The 20,528-nt window shown below is 35.6% G+C and overlaps 1 protein-coding gene across 2 annotated transcripts in view; it reads right to left on the bottom strand.

Moving 5' to 3' along the window:
- The window catches only part of PRKG1 (protein kinase cGMP-dependent 1), a 1,272,686-nt gene that overhangs the window by 1,082,072 nt on the left and 170,086 nt on the right, over positions 1–20,528 (bottom strand). For both annotated transcript variants that reach the window (XM_024121261.3, XM_024121260.3), the window contains exon 2: positions 18,457–18,623. In XM_024121261.3, coding sequence (XP_023977029.1) covers positions 18,457–18,623 — 167 coding nt within the window. The remainder of the gene's footprint in view (positions 1–18,456; positions 18,624–20,528) is intronic.

Below are 20,528 nucleotides of genomic sequence, written 5' to 3' on the forward strand. Positions count from 1 at the left end.
CTCCACGGCATGTGGGATCCTGCCGGACCCGGGCACGAACCCGTGTCCCCTGCATCGGCAGGCGGACTCTCAACCACTGCGCCACCAGGGAAGCCGGTTGGGTGTTTTTAAAAAGGAATATATTTGGTATGATTAATTGATGAAAGACATTTGTCATTCATGGTAAAAGTTTATTAAACTCAGTTTCATTTTTAGTCACAGGCAAAGCATTATAAGATATGAGAAGCTAAATAATTTTACTCAAAATGTTTCTAATATCTTTTGCTTTCCTTAGGGCAAAGTTTAGCTCAACAAATTATCTCTTGAGCATAACGGGATATGCTTCCACATTGATGGAAGATTTATATACAGTTCTGTGAATGTCTCTATTACTACCATCTAATAACATTATTGGAATCTTAATATACCAAGTGCCCTTCAAATTTTCATCTTTAAGGAGTTGAAAATTTATAAATGTATACACACACATACATGTGCGCACACACACACAGTGCTCACGTCTAAGGTTCTTAATAGAAAGTCTGCACAGTCTAAATAATACCGTGTTAGATCAAACCAGCAAACAGGTTTTTAAACCTTTGGCTTATTAAATTATTAAATTTCAACAGAGGATTTTAAATATTAAATAAATAAAAATTTCATCTAGAGGGAAAACAGGTAGATAATTTTCAGAATTAACTAGATGCTTAATAATTATTTTCTTAAAATTTTTCAGAAGCTCTAATAGCTTATTATCCATTTTCATTTTCTATGAGAAGATAATTCTAGATTTGAAGGGAATTTGATACAGATTTGTCTGTGTGTGTTATACATTTTTGCATGTGGATGGGTATGTGTATGGATTCCCTAAAATATACCGTAAAGTTTTGGTGTTGGGGAGCAAGCAAGATTCCATTAATAATTATTTGCTAAATGAATGAAACACTTACTATGTGCTGGCCCAGGGCTAGGCACTGGGGAACATCCACAAGGTTTCTGCCTACACAGAACTTAGAGTCTGGTAGACGAAAGAGGTTCTTCAATACCCATGTCTTCATTTAATCTTTTGAACTAAAACTCTGCTAATAAATTAAGAAAACATATTTGACACATAGACCTAGACTTGGAGATGTCCAACTAAGTAACAAATTAATTCAATCATTCCCACTGATGGTGTTTGTAAAATAGTGTGTGGTATTCCACAAATAGGATGACCTTACAAGAAATATATACACACATACAGATCTTGAACAGAAGATAGGGCCAATTTTCAAAACGGTATATTACAAAGAAATAGGAACTATTTTTCTTTCATACTAGTAGCTCAACCTCAAGCTTTTCAAAAGAGACATAATATTTCCTGTGTGCCATCTCAGTTGTCTGATTATAAAATACTTTACTGTATTTCTAACTTGTTTTCTTATTAAATTTTATCTTCAGAGTAGATTCCTTATTCCAAAACATATTTTTAAACATTATATGGTTTATGACTCTTTCATCAGAAAAAAATCTTTAAACCCAAACACATCTTCTCTAACTCCTAAGCTAAATAGTACTAGGAAGAAGCAGCAGCATGTAGCTTAACTGGAATGTTATGTGAGGTCTGGAGAATTAAGCAGTTTGGAATAGGAGATGCAATTTTATTACATGGAAGTGACTCATTCTTTCACCACCAAGTATGATTTCTGGAATTGTTATCTGGAAGCAAATGTGTGAGGTAAACACTCTTTTAAAAAACGTAAGTAATAGCTCATCATCATTTGTTCATCCTGGATAATAAATAAATGTAAAACACTGACTTAGAGATAGTTTTTCTGCATTAGTGATAAAGACACATTAACAATATAGTCTGAAATGTAAAAAAAGATTCATGAAATTAGAAAGTTCCTAGGAGGAAACACACATCCAGTATATAATAATTTCTGTCCCATATAATTAGTTTGGTATTAATGAAGTCAACATGCGGGGAATATGTACTCTGTGTAGGCACTATAGTTAAAGAACCAGGGTTATAGAGAACATAAGTAGTTCCTGACCTTAAGTTACTGAGAAAGAGTGAAATATGTTAATGTGTATCCCCTAAAATTCATTCCCTCCTTCATTTTAGTAAGAGAACCACCCTCACCAATTTTTGACTAGACAAATGGTTACCTTTGTAGAGATTACTTTTTTCTAGCTTTTCTTGTAGCTACATTCTGGACAAGAGGATGAGAGCAGGTGAAGGGTGTAACTTCCCTTTAAGGATGAAGCTCCTTGCCCTGTCATTCCTCTCCTCCCCATCCCAGACGTGGGAACACCTAGTAGTCCCTGGTGATGATCCAGCTTCAGCACTCTATACAATGATCACACCTGGGTGATACCAGAGCAACAAGATGGAAGAAACCTGGGTGCCTGAATAACCACATGGAGTATAGCTGCTCCCAGCCTCCTCCACTGACCTCAAGGATATTACATCAAAGAGAAATAAACTTACATTGTATTTTGAGGGCTTTTTTGATACTCCAACTTAGTGAATCCCTAATACAATAAATAAGCAAACACGAGACATCTGATGACAGTCTTGCTCCTCAGATAGTCTTCCTAATTTCTGTAAAAGGCAAACTCCATTGTTCTACAGTTGTTCAGGCCCCAAATTCGGAATCCTTCACTCTTCTCTTTAGCTCACATACAATTTCCAGTCCAACCCATTATCAGATACTATTGGCGGAACTTTTAAAACAGCTCCTAAATTTGACCATTTCTTACCATCTCCACTTGTACCCCTTTAGTCCAAGTCATCATTATCCCCCTTCTTAACTATTTCAATAGCCTCCTAACTGATATCTCAGCTTCCTTTTGCTACTAGAGAGTTTGCCATAGCTGCAAAAAAGCTCTAAGGTAAAGCACATTGCTCTTTTGCTCAAACCCTTCTTGGAATTCCCACCGTGATTAAAAGCAAAAAAAGAATATATTTATATATATATATTTATAAATATAAATATAAATAAATACATACATACATACATATATATAAAACCCTTACCATCGCTACAATGCCATTCAAACTCTTCTCTCATTGCTTTCTTTACCCAACTCCTTCACCTGCACCCCTGTGATCATTTACCCCACTCCAGTCACACTGGCTTCCATACTGTTCTTTGAACATGTCAACCACAACCCCATCTCACGGCTTGACACATTTTTATGCCTTTTGCCTAAAATGTTCTTCCTTCAGATATTAGCATGGCCCATCATCACCTCATTCATGTCTCTGCTTCTGCTTAATGTTCAACTTATAGAGTCCTTCCATGACTACCCTGCAAAATATACCAATCCTTCCCCATCCTGCATGTGACTCTCTGTCCCCTTACCATGCTTTGGTTTTCATAGCACTTATCGGTACCTGATCTCTCTGTATAGCTCACACACACACACACACACATACACAGACACACACTATATATATAATGTGTGCATGTATATATATATATATATATATAATGTCTGTACTCAACACATACACATTATACATAGTATTTGTTTGTTTGTTGTGCATCTCCCCCATTAGGATAAAAGCACTAGAGAAATTTTGTATCCTTTGGTCTCTACTATAACCTAAACTCTTGGAACAATGTCTGGCACATAATACATGCAAAATAAGTATTTCCTGAATGAATAAATTGGATGAATGAACAAAACACAGTCTGACCAATGTTCTTGTATAGAGGGACCCAGAAGATGTTATAGGAACTTCAGAAAAGAGAATCCAGCCCAGTTAGGAGGTGTCAGAGAAGCCTTCTTAGCAGAGCCAACATCTACATTGACTATGAAGAGCAGTAATATTTCAGTGTATATACTCCAGTCAGAGGAAAACACAGAGTCAGAAAGACAAGCGACTATTTGAGGAAGTTGAGCCAGAGCGACGGAGTGCTGAGTGCAGGGAATCTAACAGGGAAGCAGAAGCAGATCAATACACAATGGTGCACCCCAGGTGCCAGACACAGGACTTGATGCTTGACATATACTATATTACTTGACAAATGAGGCAACGATGACTAGAAAAGTTTAGAGAGTTTCCCCAAGGTTACTGAGCTAGTTAGATGGCAAAATCAAGATTGAAGTTCACTTCTGCTAAGTTCCAAAACCCAGCTCTCTTCATTACACTGTACAGTGATCTGCCAGAAGGAGTTTGGCTTTTTACCATGGGAAGGCACTGGAAAACATCAAACGGGGAGATGACAGAAACATATTTGTCTGTGAGTAAGATCTTGCTTATGGTAGTGTAGAGAACGTATGAAAGTGAAATAAGCCTAGAGACAGAAAGACCTAGAGTAATTGTTGGAAAATTTCAAAAGAAGTTATAATAGTCCTCAACCAGAGCAGCAGAAAACAGGGACACAGGATAGTGATAAGCTGACAGATTGAAGAGGATCTGCAGATCAACAGATGTGGAGCCTGGAACCACTCCTGGGTTTCTAAGCGTGAGCTAATGCTAGGGGAAAAGGAGGTTATCATCCATGAATTTGGGGAATAGAGCAGGTAAAGTACAGAGGATTATTTCAATATGGTCACATGGCTGCTTAAGGGATGAATCTGGATGAAACTCCTAGAATTTATAGCTTTTAGTCCAGTGGTCATTTCTCTACAAGACAACTGAGACCAAATGGCCAAAGCTTATAACATAAAGCACAAGAGACAGAAACCTACTTCAGTCATTTGGTTATGCCAAGAATAGTCTGTGCTTTGTGAGAACAGGAAACAAAATGTACTGTTGTATAAAACACTGAACTATAACTTGCATAAAGAACAAATATTAAAATTAATTTCTCATCACAATATAATGTCATGTGTGTTCACGGTTGGAATTAAGTCTTTCATCTCCCAATGTTACTTGTCTCATGAAAGCTGCTTTGCGGAGTAGAAAGAAGAACATTGTCTTTCCAAGAACAATAAATGAAAGCAGCATCTTTTTTTAACTCATCCCAAGAAAATGCTTGCTGGTGAGATATCAAAAACAAGCAAATGCACTAGCAAATGAAAAAGCTCTTTGCAAAATGTATCACAAGAGAAATAAGTAGAGATTTCAAACATTTACTTAGCAACGAGTATTTTAATAGAGATAACCAAGCAATAAGCTGACAGTTTAGGTTTACCTGTGCATTGAGGGTATTACACTGGGACCACATGTAAAATAATGCACTCTCTTTTTAAATCTGAAAGCATTTAAGGTATCAGATGAGTTGTTTTGAGCCTTCAGAATACAAAATGTTGCATCTTCAAGGATGTTTTTAAGTGAGAAATAAGCAGGGGATAAAGCCACTTTCTTCTCCAAAAATGCTGATTGGATTAAAAAATTTTGATTCTTTTATTCCTTTAGAACTATATTTAAAGTCTAATTACAAAAAAAAAAAAAATCAGTATCCTACTACACTAAATCAGGATAATCACTGGGGAACTCAATTTGATGCCCAAATCTTAAACATTAGAAAGTGTGCAAACAGAACCCACAAAATGCCTCAAGGATACCTTTCAAAACTGTGAAATGGAATGTAATTAACAGAATAATAAGCACGTCAATGGAACTTACTCGCCCACTGTTGATACGTATTGGCTATTTGCTCTAGATTTAAATGCCAGCCCTTACAGAAAATTTTGTTTCTAATGTACCAAGACTTTATTTAAAAAACATTTGTTTTGTAACATGGTCCTATTTCTGTGCTATTTGAAGGCTGGGGAGTTGATATCTGATATTTTGAACCTTAAACTAATCCTCGATTGTTTTATGAAACAAACATCCAATTGGTCATATTTGTCTTCAGGTCATATAGCTTAAGGCAGTGGTTCTCAAACTTTTATCCTCAAAACCTCTTTACATTATGAAAAATTACTGAAAACCTCAAAAAGCTTTGGCTTACATGGGCTGCATTTATCGATATTTATTCCATTAAACCTCAAACTGAGAATTTTTTTAAATAGTCATTCTCTTGAAAGTAATAAACTTATTACATGTTAAATATATATATATATATATTTTTTTTTTTTTTTTTTTTTTTTTTTTTTGCGGTACGCGGGCCTCTCACTGTTGTGGCCTCTCCCGTGGCAGAGCACAGGCTCCGGACGCGCAGGCCCAGCGGCCATGGCTCACGGGCCCAGCCGCTCCGCGGCATGTGGGATCTTCCCGGACCGGGGCACGAACCCGTGTCCCCTGCATCGTCAGGCGGACTCACAACCACTGCGCCACCAGGGAAGCCCATATATTTTTAAATAAAATTAACTACATTTTAAAAACAAAAAATTTAATAGGAGCCATCCCACTGTTTTATACTTTTTGGAAATCTAATTGATGTCTGGCTCAGTAGAAGAGAGCTGCATTTTCTGCTTCTGTATTCAACCTGCTGCTATATCACATATCATGTGGCTTCTACAAAACTCTACTGTACACTCATGAGAGAATGAGACAGAAGACAAATAACATGCTCATGTTATTATGAAAATAGTTTTGACCTCAAGGATCCCCTAAAAGGGTCCACAGACTACACTTTGAGAATTGCTGCATTAAGGATACTAGTTTGCACAAAGTAGGACGAAATTTTCAGTTTTCTGTGAGGATTTTTCATGGATAATTTAAAAATATTTACGAATGTTTATATCTATGATTTACCAACTTAATCTGCTGCATGTAAAACAACTATAATTATAAGAGAACTACTTTCATCAATCTTCCTCCTACGCTCGGTTTAGTTATAATAATTCTACCTCCACAACCTGACCTCTTAACTGAGATTTCAGACGTGTATCCACTGTGATCAATTTGAAATCTCCAATGGGATGTCTAACAGGCACCTTAACTTCACCTTGTCACAACAGAATTCTTGATTTACTTTCTTAAACCTGAACACCTCTCACTTTTTCCCATCTTGGAAAATGGCACCACCATTCACCCAACTATTTAAATCAAAAACCAAAAAGTCATTCCCAATTTCTCTTTCTTTCTCACCCATATCACAGCTGTGAGCTGCAGAATATACCACACTTCCCGCATCTCCCACACTGCCATCCGAGCCCAAGCCAACATCATATTTTGCTTGGATTACTGCTATAGTCCCCCAAATGGTACCCCTGTTCCTCCCACCACTTTACAACACATTTTTTCCAACCTCTGATTATTAGTGCCATCCATTTTTTTACCTATTAAACATAAATCAAACCAGGTCCCATCTCAACCTAAACCCCTAAATCTCTTGGAATAAAAAATCAACTACTTATAGGGTACCACATGTGACCTTGTCTCTGCCAACCTTTCCAACCTTAACTCACGCCATTGCCTTCTTTCTGTCTCTAACATTTCCCCACCTTGTAGCTTTTCTACTTGCCATTGTCTGACCTCATCTGGAATCCTGTATCCACACTTTTGCGTCTGGCTCCTTCTTGTCATTAGGGTCTCAACTCAAATGTTACCCTCGCAGGGAAACCTTCCCTGAACCACCTAATCATTATGAGACCCACCTTCATGATTCTCTCTTATATCATCCTGTTGTATCTAATGTATTCATAGCACTGACCACTATCTGAATGTATTTGCTTGCCTCCATGCTTGTTCTTTGTCCTTTTCCCCTATTACCATCACCAGGATGGAAGCTCTAGAAAAGAAGGGGCCATGTATGTCTTGTTCACTATTACATCCTCAGTGCCCACTGAGATATAGTCAGCATCGAGGAGTTAGGTTTTAGGAATCGAAATTGAGAAATGAATAATCAAATAAATGAATTAGTAAATCATAGTAAGGAAACTATTGAAGAATTTCATTGAAAACTTTCTTTGCTATTCTCAATTGTTGAGGGAAATACAAAAAATTTCATATATTCATGAACTACATTCAGTCAAATCCAAGCTCTGCTTTATCTATAACACCCTTTCTACTTTTGTAGAAACACACCATATGGAGGGAGAGAAAGTATGGTAGTTCAGCAATGCCTGCTATGTATATATGTAACCTAATTCTCAACACAAAGAAAAATCTGCTGAAACATTTTTCCTATTTCATATGCCTTTGACCTTTAGAATTGATATACTATATAAAAATTCAAATTCATAGCATTAAATGAAATTTCAGAACTTTCTGTACAAGTCATCTTAATTTGCTTTTAAGGGAATGGTCTGCACAATGGTGCTCAAAAACCTACAAACCGAGTGTTTTTTCTTTGCAGACTAATTTTTAAATCACATGAGAGCCTTATCATCAATACTTATCATTAATCTTCTGCTTTTCTTATAAATTTGAATTTAACCATTTATAGAATCCTATATATGATACTACCACCACCCCATCATCTCCTGGAAGATAAGCTGAACTCTGAGAATGGATAACTTCATGTAAATTCATATACATGTACATGGGCACAAAGTACAAATATGTGTGTGTGTTTATTTCCAACAGGGTGGTCAATACAAATCTTTGCACCAGAAATCTTTAAAAAATGGCTTTAATTTGAGGGCATGTACCATTATTGAATGAACCATCGGAGAAAGCATAGATCTACCTTAAGAATATGCTGAAGGTATTAAATATTCTAAACCATTATGAAATGCAATGTAATAAAAGAGTAATGTAAAATGATGGTTTATAAACATGAGCCAAATATAAAATGTAGCACTGAATTATGTTCTTATAGTCATAAAAATGGAAAAAATTGATGAGTATGTGAATGGCTTTTAATGAAAGTTATTACAATAGGCTATTAATTAAGCTCTACTGGGAATAAATGCTCACTCACTCTCTTCTTTTTACCGGTAGGGAATAAATGATCCTTTAAAGAAGCATACTTGATTTTGAAGGAAAATTTTAAACACTGACTATTTTAATTACGATTTTATGAAAAGTTTTGGTTTTTCTCTGAAAATACACCATTGTGTATTTGTGAAATGGAAAACCACCTTTCATAAGAGTTTGGCCACCTTCACTAGATGTTTTTTCTAATATGGCTTTGCTATTGCTAAATTAACAGAGTAACTTGCTTTGATATTGAAAAGTGTACAGAATACCTTAACTCTTCTTGTTAAGTTACACAAGATTGCAAAGAGCAAATAAAAAGTAAATGTTTGGGTTTAAAAGCATTAGCTCACATATATTCTTATGAATAACTATAAGATAGTTTTGGATACAAAGAAAGCTACTTAATTTGGTAAAGTTGGGCAAATTAGGCAAAAAAATGGTATTAAATAAATCAATGTAAATATACTCAATAACAAGTCCTTGATACTTTAAATATGCATGAAATGTGGATTCTCAGGAATTGATTTTAATACCATTTTAAGTCATCTATCATAATTCTAAATCTGTGCACTTCTGCAGGAGCTTTGGTACAAAAATATTTTCACTTTCATCAGAAAGGAGTTTATGGAAGAGCCTAAATATAAAATATAAAGATCATTATATAAATCTAAATATAAATATAAGACAAAGATCAGACTCAGACCGCAACCTTCCAAAGGTACAGTAGTTAAATTCAGATAAAGTATGTGCAATTACAGGCTGCGTTCCTCAAATGTGGAGTCATGGGAGAATTCCAGTAAGGACTTCAGAGACCCATTTCAATCTTCCCTGGAGTGGGGGTGGGTGGGCTGTTGCCATGGTAGTCACACCAGGCAGTTTCACTGTGCTGGAAAGTAGCGCCCAGCTTCCCTGCCCTTTGAGAGTGTGCCAAAACGATTACTAGCCATTCAAGGATTTTTCATTAGAGGGATGGATATTAAAAGCATTAGTCTATCTAGCCCCCCACAAAAATCACTGGAAATCTTGTTAAAGTCCCTGAAGAAATACATCTGTGTGTTCTTAAAATGAGCCCTCAACAATTTTAGAATCCTGTTTATTGTTCAGCATGCAAACTACTCAACAGGTCCATGAAAGGATGGCTGAAGTAAATTTCACCTCATTAGCAAGAAATCAATGTGTTATTACACTATTGTCAAGAAGGTACTAATCCACATTTTCTTTTCATTTTTTCAGCTATGCTGTTTTTGGTTTTCGTTTTCATCAAAAATATATTTTTAAACTTTCAAATTTGCCATTCTCTCAAAATTGAAGAATGGATATACTGATATTTTAGCAAAATGAGTCAGCATAGAAGTAAATCCCATAACTGTTGTGAAGAAAAAAAGATAGTTGTACCTTTTTAACATAATCCATGATCTGTTGTACCAATTTCAGATTAATTTTTTGAAAAAAATTGATGGCTTTTCAACTATCATCTCAAAAAAATAAGCATAGCAAGTTTTAATTATTTTGGCTTTCAGGAGTCTTCAAAAGTAAGGAAAGCTACACTCTCTTCACTTTCTTTTTCACCATTAATAATTTAGAAAGAAAATGGAGAACTATACATTAGTATAACCACAACGTGATAAGGCTTATTTTCCAAAATCAAACAAGGACTTCAGTAGCCAAATCAATATTAAGAATACTATCCTTCAAAATATGTCATTTTTGGATAATGATGTTCTTGATCAAACTTCTTTAATTTTTCTTGAATTATACAAAAAATGTCATTATAGAGGTACATATACATACACCCTTACAAATTTTAGCCAAAAAAAAATTAATCACCTACCCCTATTCATCAAATCTGCCACTAAATGGCTTGCGACTATTTCCAAATATAAAATCTACCCTCACAGGAAAAAGAAATAGCTATCATCAAGCATATTCAAAAACACATTTACTGTCCCCTAAGGACAACTTAGACAGAATTCTTTAAACATGTTGGAAAAAAAAGAACACAGAAGCAAAAATGTACTGCCTTTCCAGCTTCCTGCTTTGAAAGAGACAACTCTCCTTTAGATTACAAATGTGTATATATTCCTTCAAGATAATACCTCACCTGCCTAACCTACTACACACATGCCTTCATGGATACACACATACTCATACACACATATGTGGGCATGAGAAACACTGCCTTCCAGGATTTCTTACAAAGATACAAAAAGCACAGACCAAGAAGAAGACTGATATATTCGACTACATTAAAATTAGTAACTTCTGTTCCTCAGAAGATACTCACAAAGTAGTAAAACTACAAGCTATATAGATGGGAGAAAAATATTTGCAATGCATGGAATTGACAAGGATTAAACTCCAAAATATGTAAAGTCAACCAACCAACAAAAAAATGGGCAGAAGACTCCAACAGACACTTCACAGAACACAAACTGCATATAAACACGTGAAAAGATGCTCAACCTCATTAGTAATCAGAAGCAAAATAACTGGAAACAATCCAAATATAATCAATAGCAGAAAGGATAAAGAAATTGGGTATAAAATAGTGGGAGGTAATATTGAACAAAAAAGTGAAGTAGCAGAAGAATACATGCAGTATTACTAGATTTATATAATATAAAGTACAAAAACATTCCAAAGTAAACATGCACATTGTATACAGGAGTGGGTTTTTAAAAAGAAACTTTTGGAGGGCTGGGTTCTCATAAGCTAACTTGTAAGGTACTTGTTCAGAGAAACACAGACTCAGAATCTTGGAGCTTGGGAAAGGGATTAGGAGGTGTGTTCAATTCAGCCACAGGGAACCACCCCCCTTCCACCCACACAAACTTTCTCCAAGCAGATGCTATGTAGTCACTGCTAGAGTGCCTCCTGAGATGGGGTTCTTTCCATGACATCAGGTTGCTTCATCACTTCTAGAATGTATTAATTAGCAGAATATTGATTCTCAAGCAGACCCAATGTAAGGTCCCCTATAACTTGCATTTTCTTTGGTCATCTAGATTCATGAAGACCAATTCCCTTTTCATGTGACAGTGTTTTCAGCTTTTAAAAACAGTTATTCTCTCCTCCTGAACCTTTCATCTGTACATGATATGGCAACTTGCTAAAAATAAATGTTATGCTTCCTGCACTCGCTCAAGTATATGAAAGTCTTTTTGGAAGGATGGCATCCCAAAATAAACATGATACCCCATGGGGCATCTAACTATCTCAGTTCCCTGTGTTTGCCATTAACTCCATAACTGAAATACATTTTAATAGTCACATTTAAAACTTCCAGATTCCCTTTGCTTATAACTTTTTTCTAAACAGATTTTTTGTTTTGTTTTTATATAAGCAGTTGTTAAAAAACAAAATTCAACTGAGTAAATTTTAAAGATCTTACTGGTTTTAATTAATGGCTCATGAATTGGGCAGTATTCAATCAAGTAAATAAGAAAGAAGTTCTAAGGAGCTGTACAAAATAAAAGGCTTTTATAGGCAGAAGGGAGCAGGAACAGGGAAGCGATATTAGACAAAAAAGTGGATTGGTTATGGCAAGGTCAATTTCCTTTTAGGGGATGTCAGGGGCCTACCAGGCAGATTTCCTAACTACTGCTAATTAGGTGACTCCTGATTGACTGGTTTAAGATTCCATTTCTGGGAGAGCCAAAACTATAATTGAGTCTCAATTTGGGGACATGGGGCTTAGCATAAGTGGATGCATTCAGGGCCTGTTGTCTTATTTTTAACACAGTACATCAGCTTGTTCTTTATCATTAACATGATAAGCTTGGTCCTGTAAAGGGACTTCAAAAATATCTTTAAGTGCATTGATATTTTAACTATTCTAACCATAGCTTTCAGATGAACATGAAAAACTCAAAAGGCCAAAAGGCAACACCTGATTTTGGAGAATAAAATGGTCTGTTTCTCATGTTAAATTTACTGAACTAATTGATATGAAAATGCATTCAACTCCCTCATACTCTCAGGTAGTGTTTTGAATGCCAACTGACATGGTGAAGCTCTTCATTAATGTTCAATTTTACATAAAAATCCCTCTTTGAATGTCAGCTTTCGTATGTTATTTAATCATAAAAACAGTAAAAATGTTTCAGGGGATGGGGTGGGGGTGGGAGAGAACTTGCAGTATAAAGTTGTATAAGTTTACTGTTGATGGTGGGTGGCCAGCATGGTCCATATCCATGTTGAAGAATAAGTAGTGTTGGACATCAGCTTAACAAGCAGACCTGGTATCAACCGACTCGCTGGAAAGGGAAGCAGATGACCAGTCTTCAGAAGACAAAAGGGAAATCTCAGTGCAATAACAACAGAAACTTGAGAGTTGATGCGAATAATCACAGATCACTTAGAATTAGTGTACAAAAGGCCGATTTAAAAAATCACTTGTGTGATGAGTTGAAAGAATTGTTCCTTCTTAAAAAAGTATTTTTAAAAAACTGCGAGGAAAACAAAATCAGTGCTATTGATGGTAGACAGAAAAAAGAGGGCCTTCAAGGTACATGGCAGAGTCCTAAACAATAAAGACTCAGAGGTGGACCAAGATTAAACCAAATCACAGTTATGCTTGCAGAAAGAAAGAAGGAACTAATAAGAGGAGAGGGATGGATATGAGACCATATAATAAGGACTTAATAAAAGCCGTTATCATTAACAAGCACCTTGTGAAAAACAACAGCTTGAGGGTTTCACTTAAAAGTTTAACTTAAAATAGCCAATAATCAAAGAACACTAAACAGATACTTACCATTTTCAGAAAACAAAGTATAATCTATCTGCTTCCACAATGAAAGATCACGGAAAATATGATATCTCTAAGCAAATCAACCCCTTCAATGGATAGAAACTAGACATTTTTCACTACGAAAATATTAGATTCCTAAAGAAGGTGTTTGATTTACATAACCAATTCTCAATCACTAAATCAGAATTTCTTTTGGATGACAGTAGGCAGACGTTTATGTTTATGGAAAAAAAAGAGAGAGCAAGAGTGTAAAGATATTAACAAATATTACATCATAATTAAGGCCAATATCTATTGGTTTAAGAAAATAAGCTGTATTCAAGTATTTTGTAAGAGTCATTTATATATTTGAAAACATAATTAAAATATAAATCAAGCCTTAGCAACTTGATCCACTGCTGCCTTAAGTAACTAATACCAAAACAATTCTGATCAAAACTAGAAATGAAACTTCCACTAGCCAGTAACTGTAAATAACTTCAAGTCATACAACTCATTTTGCTTGAAAATACATGATATATTTACACGACCTCCAGATGATTTTTCCCCAGTCATTCTAATTAGTAAAGTCTTAACATATGACCATTCTCTTTTGTTAAAACGATGAGAAAATTTGGCATTTAGGTATGCAGTAATACTTGGGACACTGCCCAAGCTAAAACAAAAATCATTAAAGATACAGGTTAAACAAGTACTTTATGAAGAAAACTTCATTTAACTGAAGAGAGACAGGAAAAATTAGACTGATTTTTCATGTAAACTCTTGGGTGTTTTTCTGAATGTTTTGATAATACGCAAGTTTGTGAAAGATCCTCTATAGCCTATTCATCCATTGTTGCTATGGTATACTCTATAAATATTAATAATGTTCACAGATGAAAAAGAATCCGTCTATATCAAGAAGAGTGCTATCTAAATTTTGAGAAGATTAAATGTTGATAAAAAACTAAGCAATAAAACATTTCCACAATTAAAACTTATAAAAATTTAAATGATGGGTTTTTAAAAATTATTTTGACATGAGAATATCAGCATAAAATCAGCCAAATTTACATGGAACTGATTAGAATTATGGCTTGGGGACAGATCAGCATCAGGTTATAAGATCATGGTCATTTAGTGAGTTTAACTGAGGCAACCAACAGCATCATAGCAAAATCTGTGACTTTGAATATTGGTACACTGTTTTTAAAGCATAATTAAGATGACTTGCTATTTAGTCAATCTAGCAGTAAAAAGAAGATAAATAAAATATATTAAAATTAGCTTGATGCAATGGGGAAAAAATTAGTATATTTACCTTTACTTAGGGACGTCTGCCACGGGTAATTCTTCTTTATTTTCTTACAAATGTGTTTGTCTGTATGTATGAGTGAGTGCATGTGTGCATAAAATCTTTGTTTCCTTCTCTCTTATAAGTCCTTATCATGTAACATAAGATGTATTGACTTTGTATCATAGTATTTAAGTATTGTTAACTTTACATCATAGTATTTGATTTATGGGGTATTAAGGAGAAGAGTAAACACTACCCAAGGACTTTGCATCCTTTTCTGGGAAAAGGGTTTGTTTGTTTTCATTGTACACAGGATCATTATGTCATGTTAGGCAGAAGTATGACCTTGTTACTGTCTTTACTTGGAGGCTGAGTATGGTTTAAGGAGATATGTATGGGTGCCAAGTTGACAAGGAATGGACCTGTGATGGTTAATTTTCCATGTCAACTTGCAGACCCATGACATCCAGATATTTGGTCAAACATTACACTAGACATTTCTGTGCAGGTATTTTTTAGATGGAATTAACATTTAAATCATTAGTCTTTGAGTTAAAGCAGATTACTTTCTTAATGTTGGTAGACCTCATCCGATCAGTTGAAGGCCTTAACAGAAAAAAGACTGACCTCCCCTGAGGAAGGGGAATTCTGCCAGCAGTTGGTTTTCAGACTTGAGCTGTTGCATCAACCTTTCCCTGAGTCTCCAGCCTGCTGGCCTTACCCTGCGGATTTTGGACTTGCCAGCTGCCACAATCATGGAAGCCAATTCCTTAAAATAAACCTCTCTCTCGATACCCAGATACACAAACACACACACACCCTATTGGCTCTTTTTCTCTGGAGAACCCTCACTAATACATAGCCCTATAGTTAAGAGCTTGGGTTCTGAATCCAGATTACTTGGGTTCACTCCTAACTCTACTCTAAACCAGTTGGGCCTCAGTCTTCTCATCTATAAAAGGGGATAATAAATATTAGCCCTTAACCTCACGGGATTACTTTGAGAATTAAATAAATTTTATACATGGAAACTGTTTAGAAAAAGCATGCTCTGTATGTTGGACATTGAGTTCTAAAAACTCAATAAATATTAACTACGATTTCCAAGCTTCTTCTAATATAGCTAGTAAAGTTGCAGTGAGTCTTAGAAAACACAAATGTCGTGAATAAAAAGAATTTGTTTAGAAAAAATATACGAGGAAAACTGCAACATACAGGTTTTCAAAATACTCATTTCTTGAATGGAATATCAATAACGAACATTTGAAAATCGCTGAAGTGAAGTACACCCTGCTTTATACAATAGCTGTGTTCTTAAAAACATACCTGCCAATAAAATACATAAATAATCAAATAATATGAAACTATTGATATGTTATAATCTCATAAATACTTTAAACTTGGTTTCTAATTGTTAATAGTTCTTAACATTTTGCCTCTATATTTATAGCCTCCACTTGGCCTCTATATATTTCTTCCATTTCTCTCATCCTTCCTGCTCAATACCTACATAAACCCTTGCCCTATAATTTCACCTCCTTTCCCTGCAATTCTCTATCAAGTGTGTATTGTTTGTGTTTTTGTTTATTGTATTTTGTTTTTGTCGGAAGAAAGCCTTGCTGAACATTTATGTCCTTCTGGCTTGAGGAAAACTTTATAACACTGACACAAAAGCTGAAAACTATAAAGAAATAAAAATGACAGAAATTAATACTCAAATATCAGGTGCCTGATATATGTCAAAAAAGACCACAAAGAAAAATTAATGTAGAAAGAACACTTCTTACATACTGTCAAGTATTTAATGGAAATAACACTACTGATTTTTTCTTATTTATTTATTTACTTTTTAGCATCTTTTTTGGAGTATAATTACTTTACGATGGTGTGTTAGTTTCTGCTGTATAACAAAGTGAATCAGCTAAGTATATGAATAATACTGATTGCTATTCTACAGTGCTTTACACTTTACATTACACATCCACACAACTTATTCCATACTAACTTCATAACAATCGTACAAAGAAGTTAGAAAGCAAGTTTTTCAGCATAGGCACTACGGAGAGGTAATTCTTTACTGTGGGTCGCTGCCCTGTTGAGTAGCACCCCTGGTCTTTACCTATTAGATGTCAGGAGCCTCCCCCCATGTAGCGAGCATTGCCCTCTGAGGAATGCGCCATTAAGACCCTCCTAAGCCTCAGGGCCCGATTGTACTCTCCTTGGTATGCATCCTGGACTTTATGGTATGAACGTAAAAAAGGAGATGGCCTTTGGCCAGATCGCTCCAGGGACCTGCTCAGATACTGAGAGTCCCTGGTTGTTCCCTAAAGCTAGGAAAAGCAACCCTGGAGGGGAAGGTGGTGCCTTTGTGGAACAAGCAATAAACCCGCTGAGGCAGATATGATGGCGACTGAGCCGAGAGGAAAAACCAGTTCTATAGAACAATGTTTATGCAAAGTTTCTGCCTTAGGGCACAATGACTGTGCAAAGTCCCTGCTTTAGGGGTATATATATGACTATGCTTTGTTAATAAAGTCGCCTTGCAACCATCAGTTGTTTGTGCCCTTCTGATCCCATACCTTGGTGCTCTCAGTTCCCTACCCCCTCTCGTCGATTGTTGCTGCACTTTGAGGACCCGCCGCGGCTGGCGGCACCCCCACCTCCACACTCACTCACATTGTAACAATCAGACGTCTCCAGACATTGCCAAATGTCCCTGGGGAACAGAATCATCACCAGTTGAAAACCACTGCCAGAAAGAAATAGTATCTTCTTTTTTATAAGCTGGGTGAAACTCAGTGAAGTTGATTGACTTGCCCAAATACACCCCTCCTCTGAATGACCTAGAAACTTGACAGTTATAGGACACTGCCATGAATGCTTTGGGTAAAACACTAACTGCCATCAAATAAATCGACTGTGATTTTTCTATGCCAACCGTCTTCTATTACGGACATTTCTGAACTCACTTTCTTCTCAGCTAATTCAGTCATGATTTCTTCATGGCTTCTTTCTTCCTCCAAAAGGAAAACACGCCATTATAAATTTCAAGTTAGAAATACACATTATGAAAATTTATATAAGTGCAAAACATATTTACACAGTGCACACCTCGGTTTTTTTTTTTCAAAGCAGTTTCTATCTTAGTTTGTGCAAAATTTATGAAGCAAGCTATTGCTCTTATTAATCAGGTGGCTAATATACCATACAACCTTTATGATCTGCCTCTACCAGACACATATGAAACACTGAAAACATTCTCTTTTTATGGAAGCATCATAGCAGGAAACCTAGTCATATACTGGGAGGTAAAAGAAGAGCTGAAGACACTTTGATTATCTGACCAAAAATACTTCCAAGAGACTTAAGCTTTCATTGAAGCTTTGTGAGTTTGCTCAATGATCTGACAGTGTGTGGTCTTATTCAGTGCAATAAATAGCAATTCTTTCTTTCACGTTATCATCCTTTCCCCATGTCTGAAAAAATACTAGATTCTATATTAATAATTCTAAACACAAACACTTCAAATGATTAATCAACCACTAAGCAGTGTTCTACCTCTTTTCAAACTATTTCTCAACAACAACAAAAAGGAAAAACGGAATTGTATCGTGCAATGCATTGCCATCTGTGTGCAGGCTGATAAGATGAAAAGAGAATATCTGAATGTCAGAGGAACATAGTTACAAACCATACCTTCCATGACATACACCAGCGACCCCACATCTCCTTCTTTGATGATGCAACTGTCTTTGCCGTACTCCACTGGGTACATACAGTCCACAATCTCTTGGATCTGCGACAGCTCCAAGTTCTTCATAAAGTCATTGTCAAGGATGGCTTCCTTTATAAGATCCTTGGACCTACGGTAAGAGAGGGAAGATTTACTGGCAGAGCTGACAAGTGCTTTCAGTTTGTGGAGTTGAGCAGAGCCAGACAGCATTCAGGCACACTACAAAGGCATTTTCTTGTTAGGAAGCCAATAATTTCCTGACAGACCTGAGAACAAAGTAATTCCATGGCAGCAGGAAAGACATTAAGAAATTTTTCTTTAAGTAAAATATCATTTAATGAATATGGGACCAACAAACAAGCAAAACCATACAATTCCATTTTGTTTTACTTATTATTATACACAATTTGTTTACTTATTTTTTTGTGTGCCTCTTCCACTAGACTTTATGCTCTGTGAGGGCAGGGATCATTTTTAGCTTTTTCTCTACTATATGCCCAGTGTCTATTACAATGCCAGTTACAGTACAGGTGCTCAAGAAATATGTTGGATTTAAGAAAATAGTAAAGAATTGGATACTTAATTAGCTGTTTGGAAAAATTGGTATAAATGTGACAGTTCTTTATCCATACTTCATGCTTCTTTAGAGAATATTTATTTCTTCAAGCAGCTTAAATTGAGGTAACTAGGCAGATAAAACTGTATTGAACAAGATGTTTTAAACACAATATGGTTTACACATGGGATTAAACAGGTAGTCAGCAGGAAAAATATTTACAAATTCTATGATTGGGTTTCAGTGGTTAACAGGGAAGTTTTGCAGAACTAGAAATATGGTGATCATTTGATTCTCTGGGGTAAGAAGTTCCAAATAAATTCCTAAGGATACAAAACTCAAAGTAAAGAGAAACCAAGAAATATTTTGTCAGGAGTTGTACAATCAGAGTACTGTCAGAAAAGTCAGAAACTGGATAAGACAAAAACAAAGTCCTTAGCAACACAGAGCATAAGCAACGTATTTGGAATTTTATGTTAAAAGTCTTAATTTGAAAAGCATCTGACTACAAGCTGGTCCTTGTCCACATTTGCTTAACGAGTGGCTTTCAGGGAAGTGACCTGCAGTAGTGAATACTGACTATGGCATTAGCACTCCTCAGTTCTACCTGTTTTCTCTTCTAGACCTCAGTCTAACTGATCTAGCCTTCTCACATTATGTTTTGTAATGATTTGGTTTTAAGTAGTAAAAAGGTATACATAAAAAATTAAAACAATATAAAATTTATCAACATGAAAAATATACCTAGAATGGACTGTTATGATGCAATTAAATTGTTTATGAAGAGTGTTAACAGCATGGAAAAAATCTTATACTATTTTTAAGTGAAAAAGCATGAAACAGAATTGTTTTTAGAACACAAAAGCACGTGTGTGTGAAATGTAAAGAAAATAGGCTTTCAAATTAGATATATCTGGGTCCCAATCCTAGTCCTGTCATGTGTTAAAACCTTGAGCAGGTTGTTTTACTTTTCTGAATTTCCACTAACTTGGAAAAAATATCTGCATTACCATGCTCATAGCAGAATTATTTGCAATAGCCAAGACATGAAAACAACCTAAGCATCTACTGATGGATGAATGGATAAAGTAGTTGTGGCATGTATATATATATATCTAGATATAGATACACATGGAATATTATTCAGCCATAAAAAATGAGAAAATCCTACCATTTGTAACTACCCAGATGAATCTTGAAGGCATTATGCTAAGTGAAATAAATCAGACAGAGAAAGACAAAGACTGTATGATCTCACTCTATGTGGAATCTAATTTTTTAAAAACTCATAGAAAAAAGAGATCAGACTTGTGGTTACCAGAGGCGGTGTGGCAGGGAGGGGGAATCTGAGGAAGGTGGTCAAAAGGTACAAACTTCCAGTTATAAGATATAAGTACTAGTGACATAATGTACAAAATAATGACTATAGTTAACATTACTGTATGATACAAAGGATAGTTGTTAAGAGAGTAGATCCTA

The sequence above is a fragment of the Physeter macrocephalus genome, chromosome 20 (genome assembly GCF_002837175.3).
Source record: "Physeter macrocephalus isolate SW-GA chromosome 20, ASM283717v5, whole genome shotgun sequence".
In the NCBI taxonomy this organism is placed as follows: domain Eukaryota; kingdom Metazoa; phylum Chordata; class Mammalia; order Artiodactyla; family Physeteridae; genus Physeter; species Physeter macrocephalus.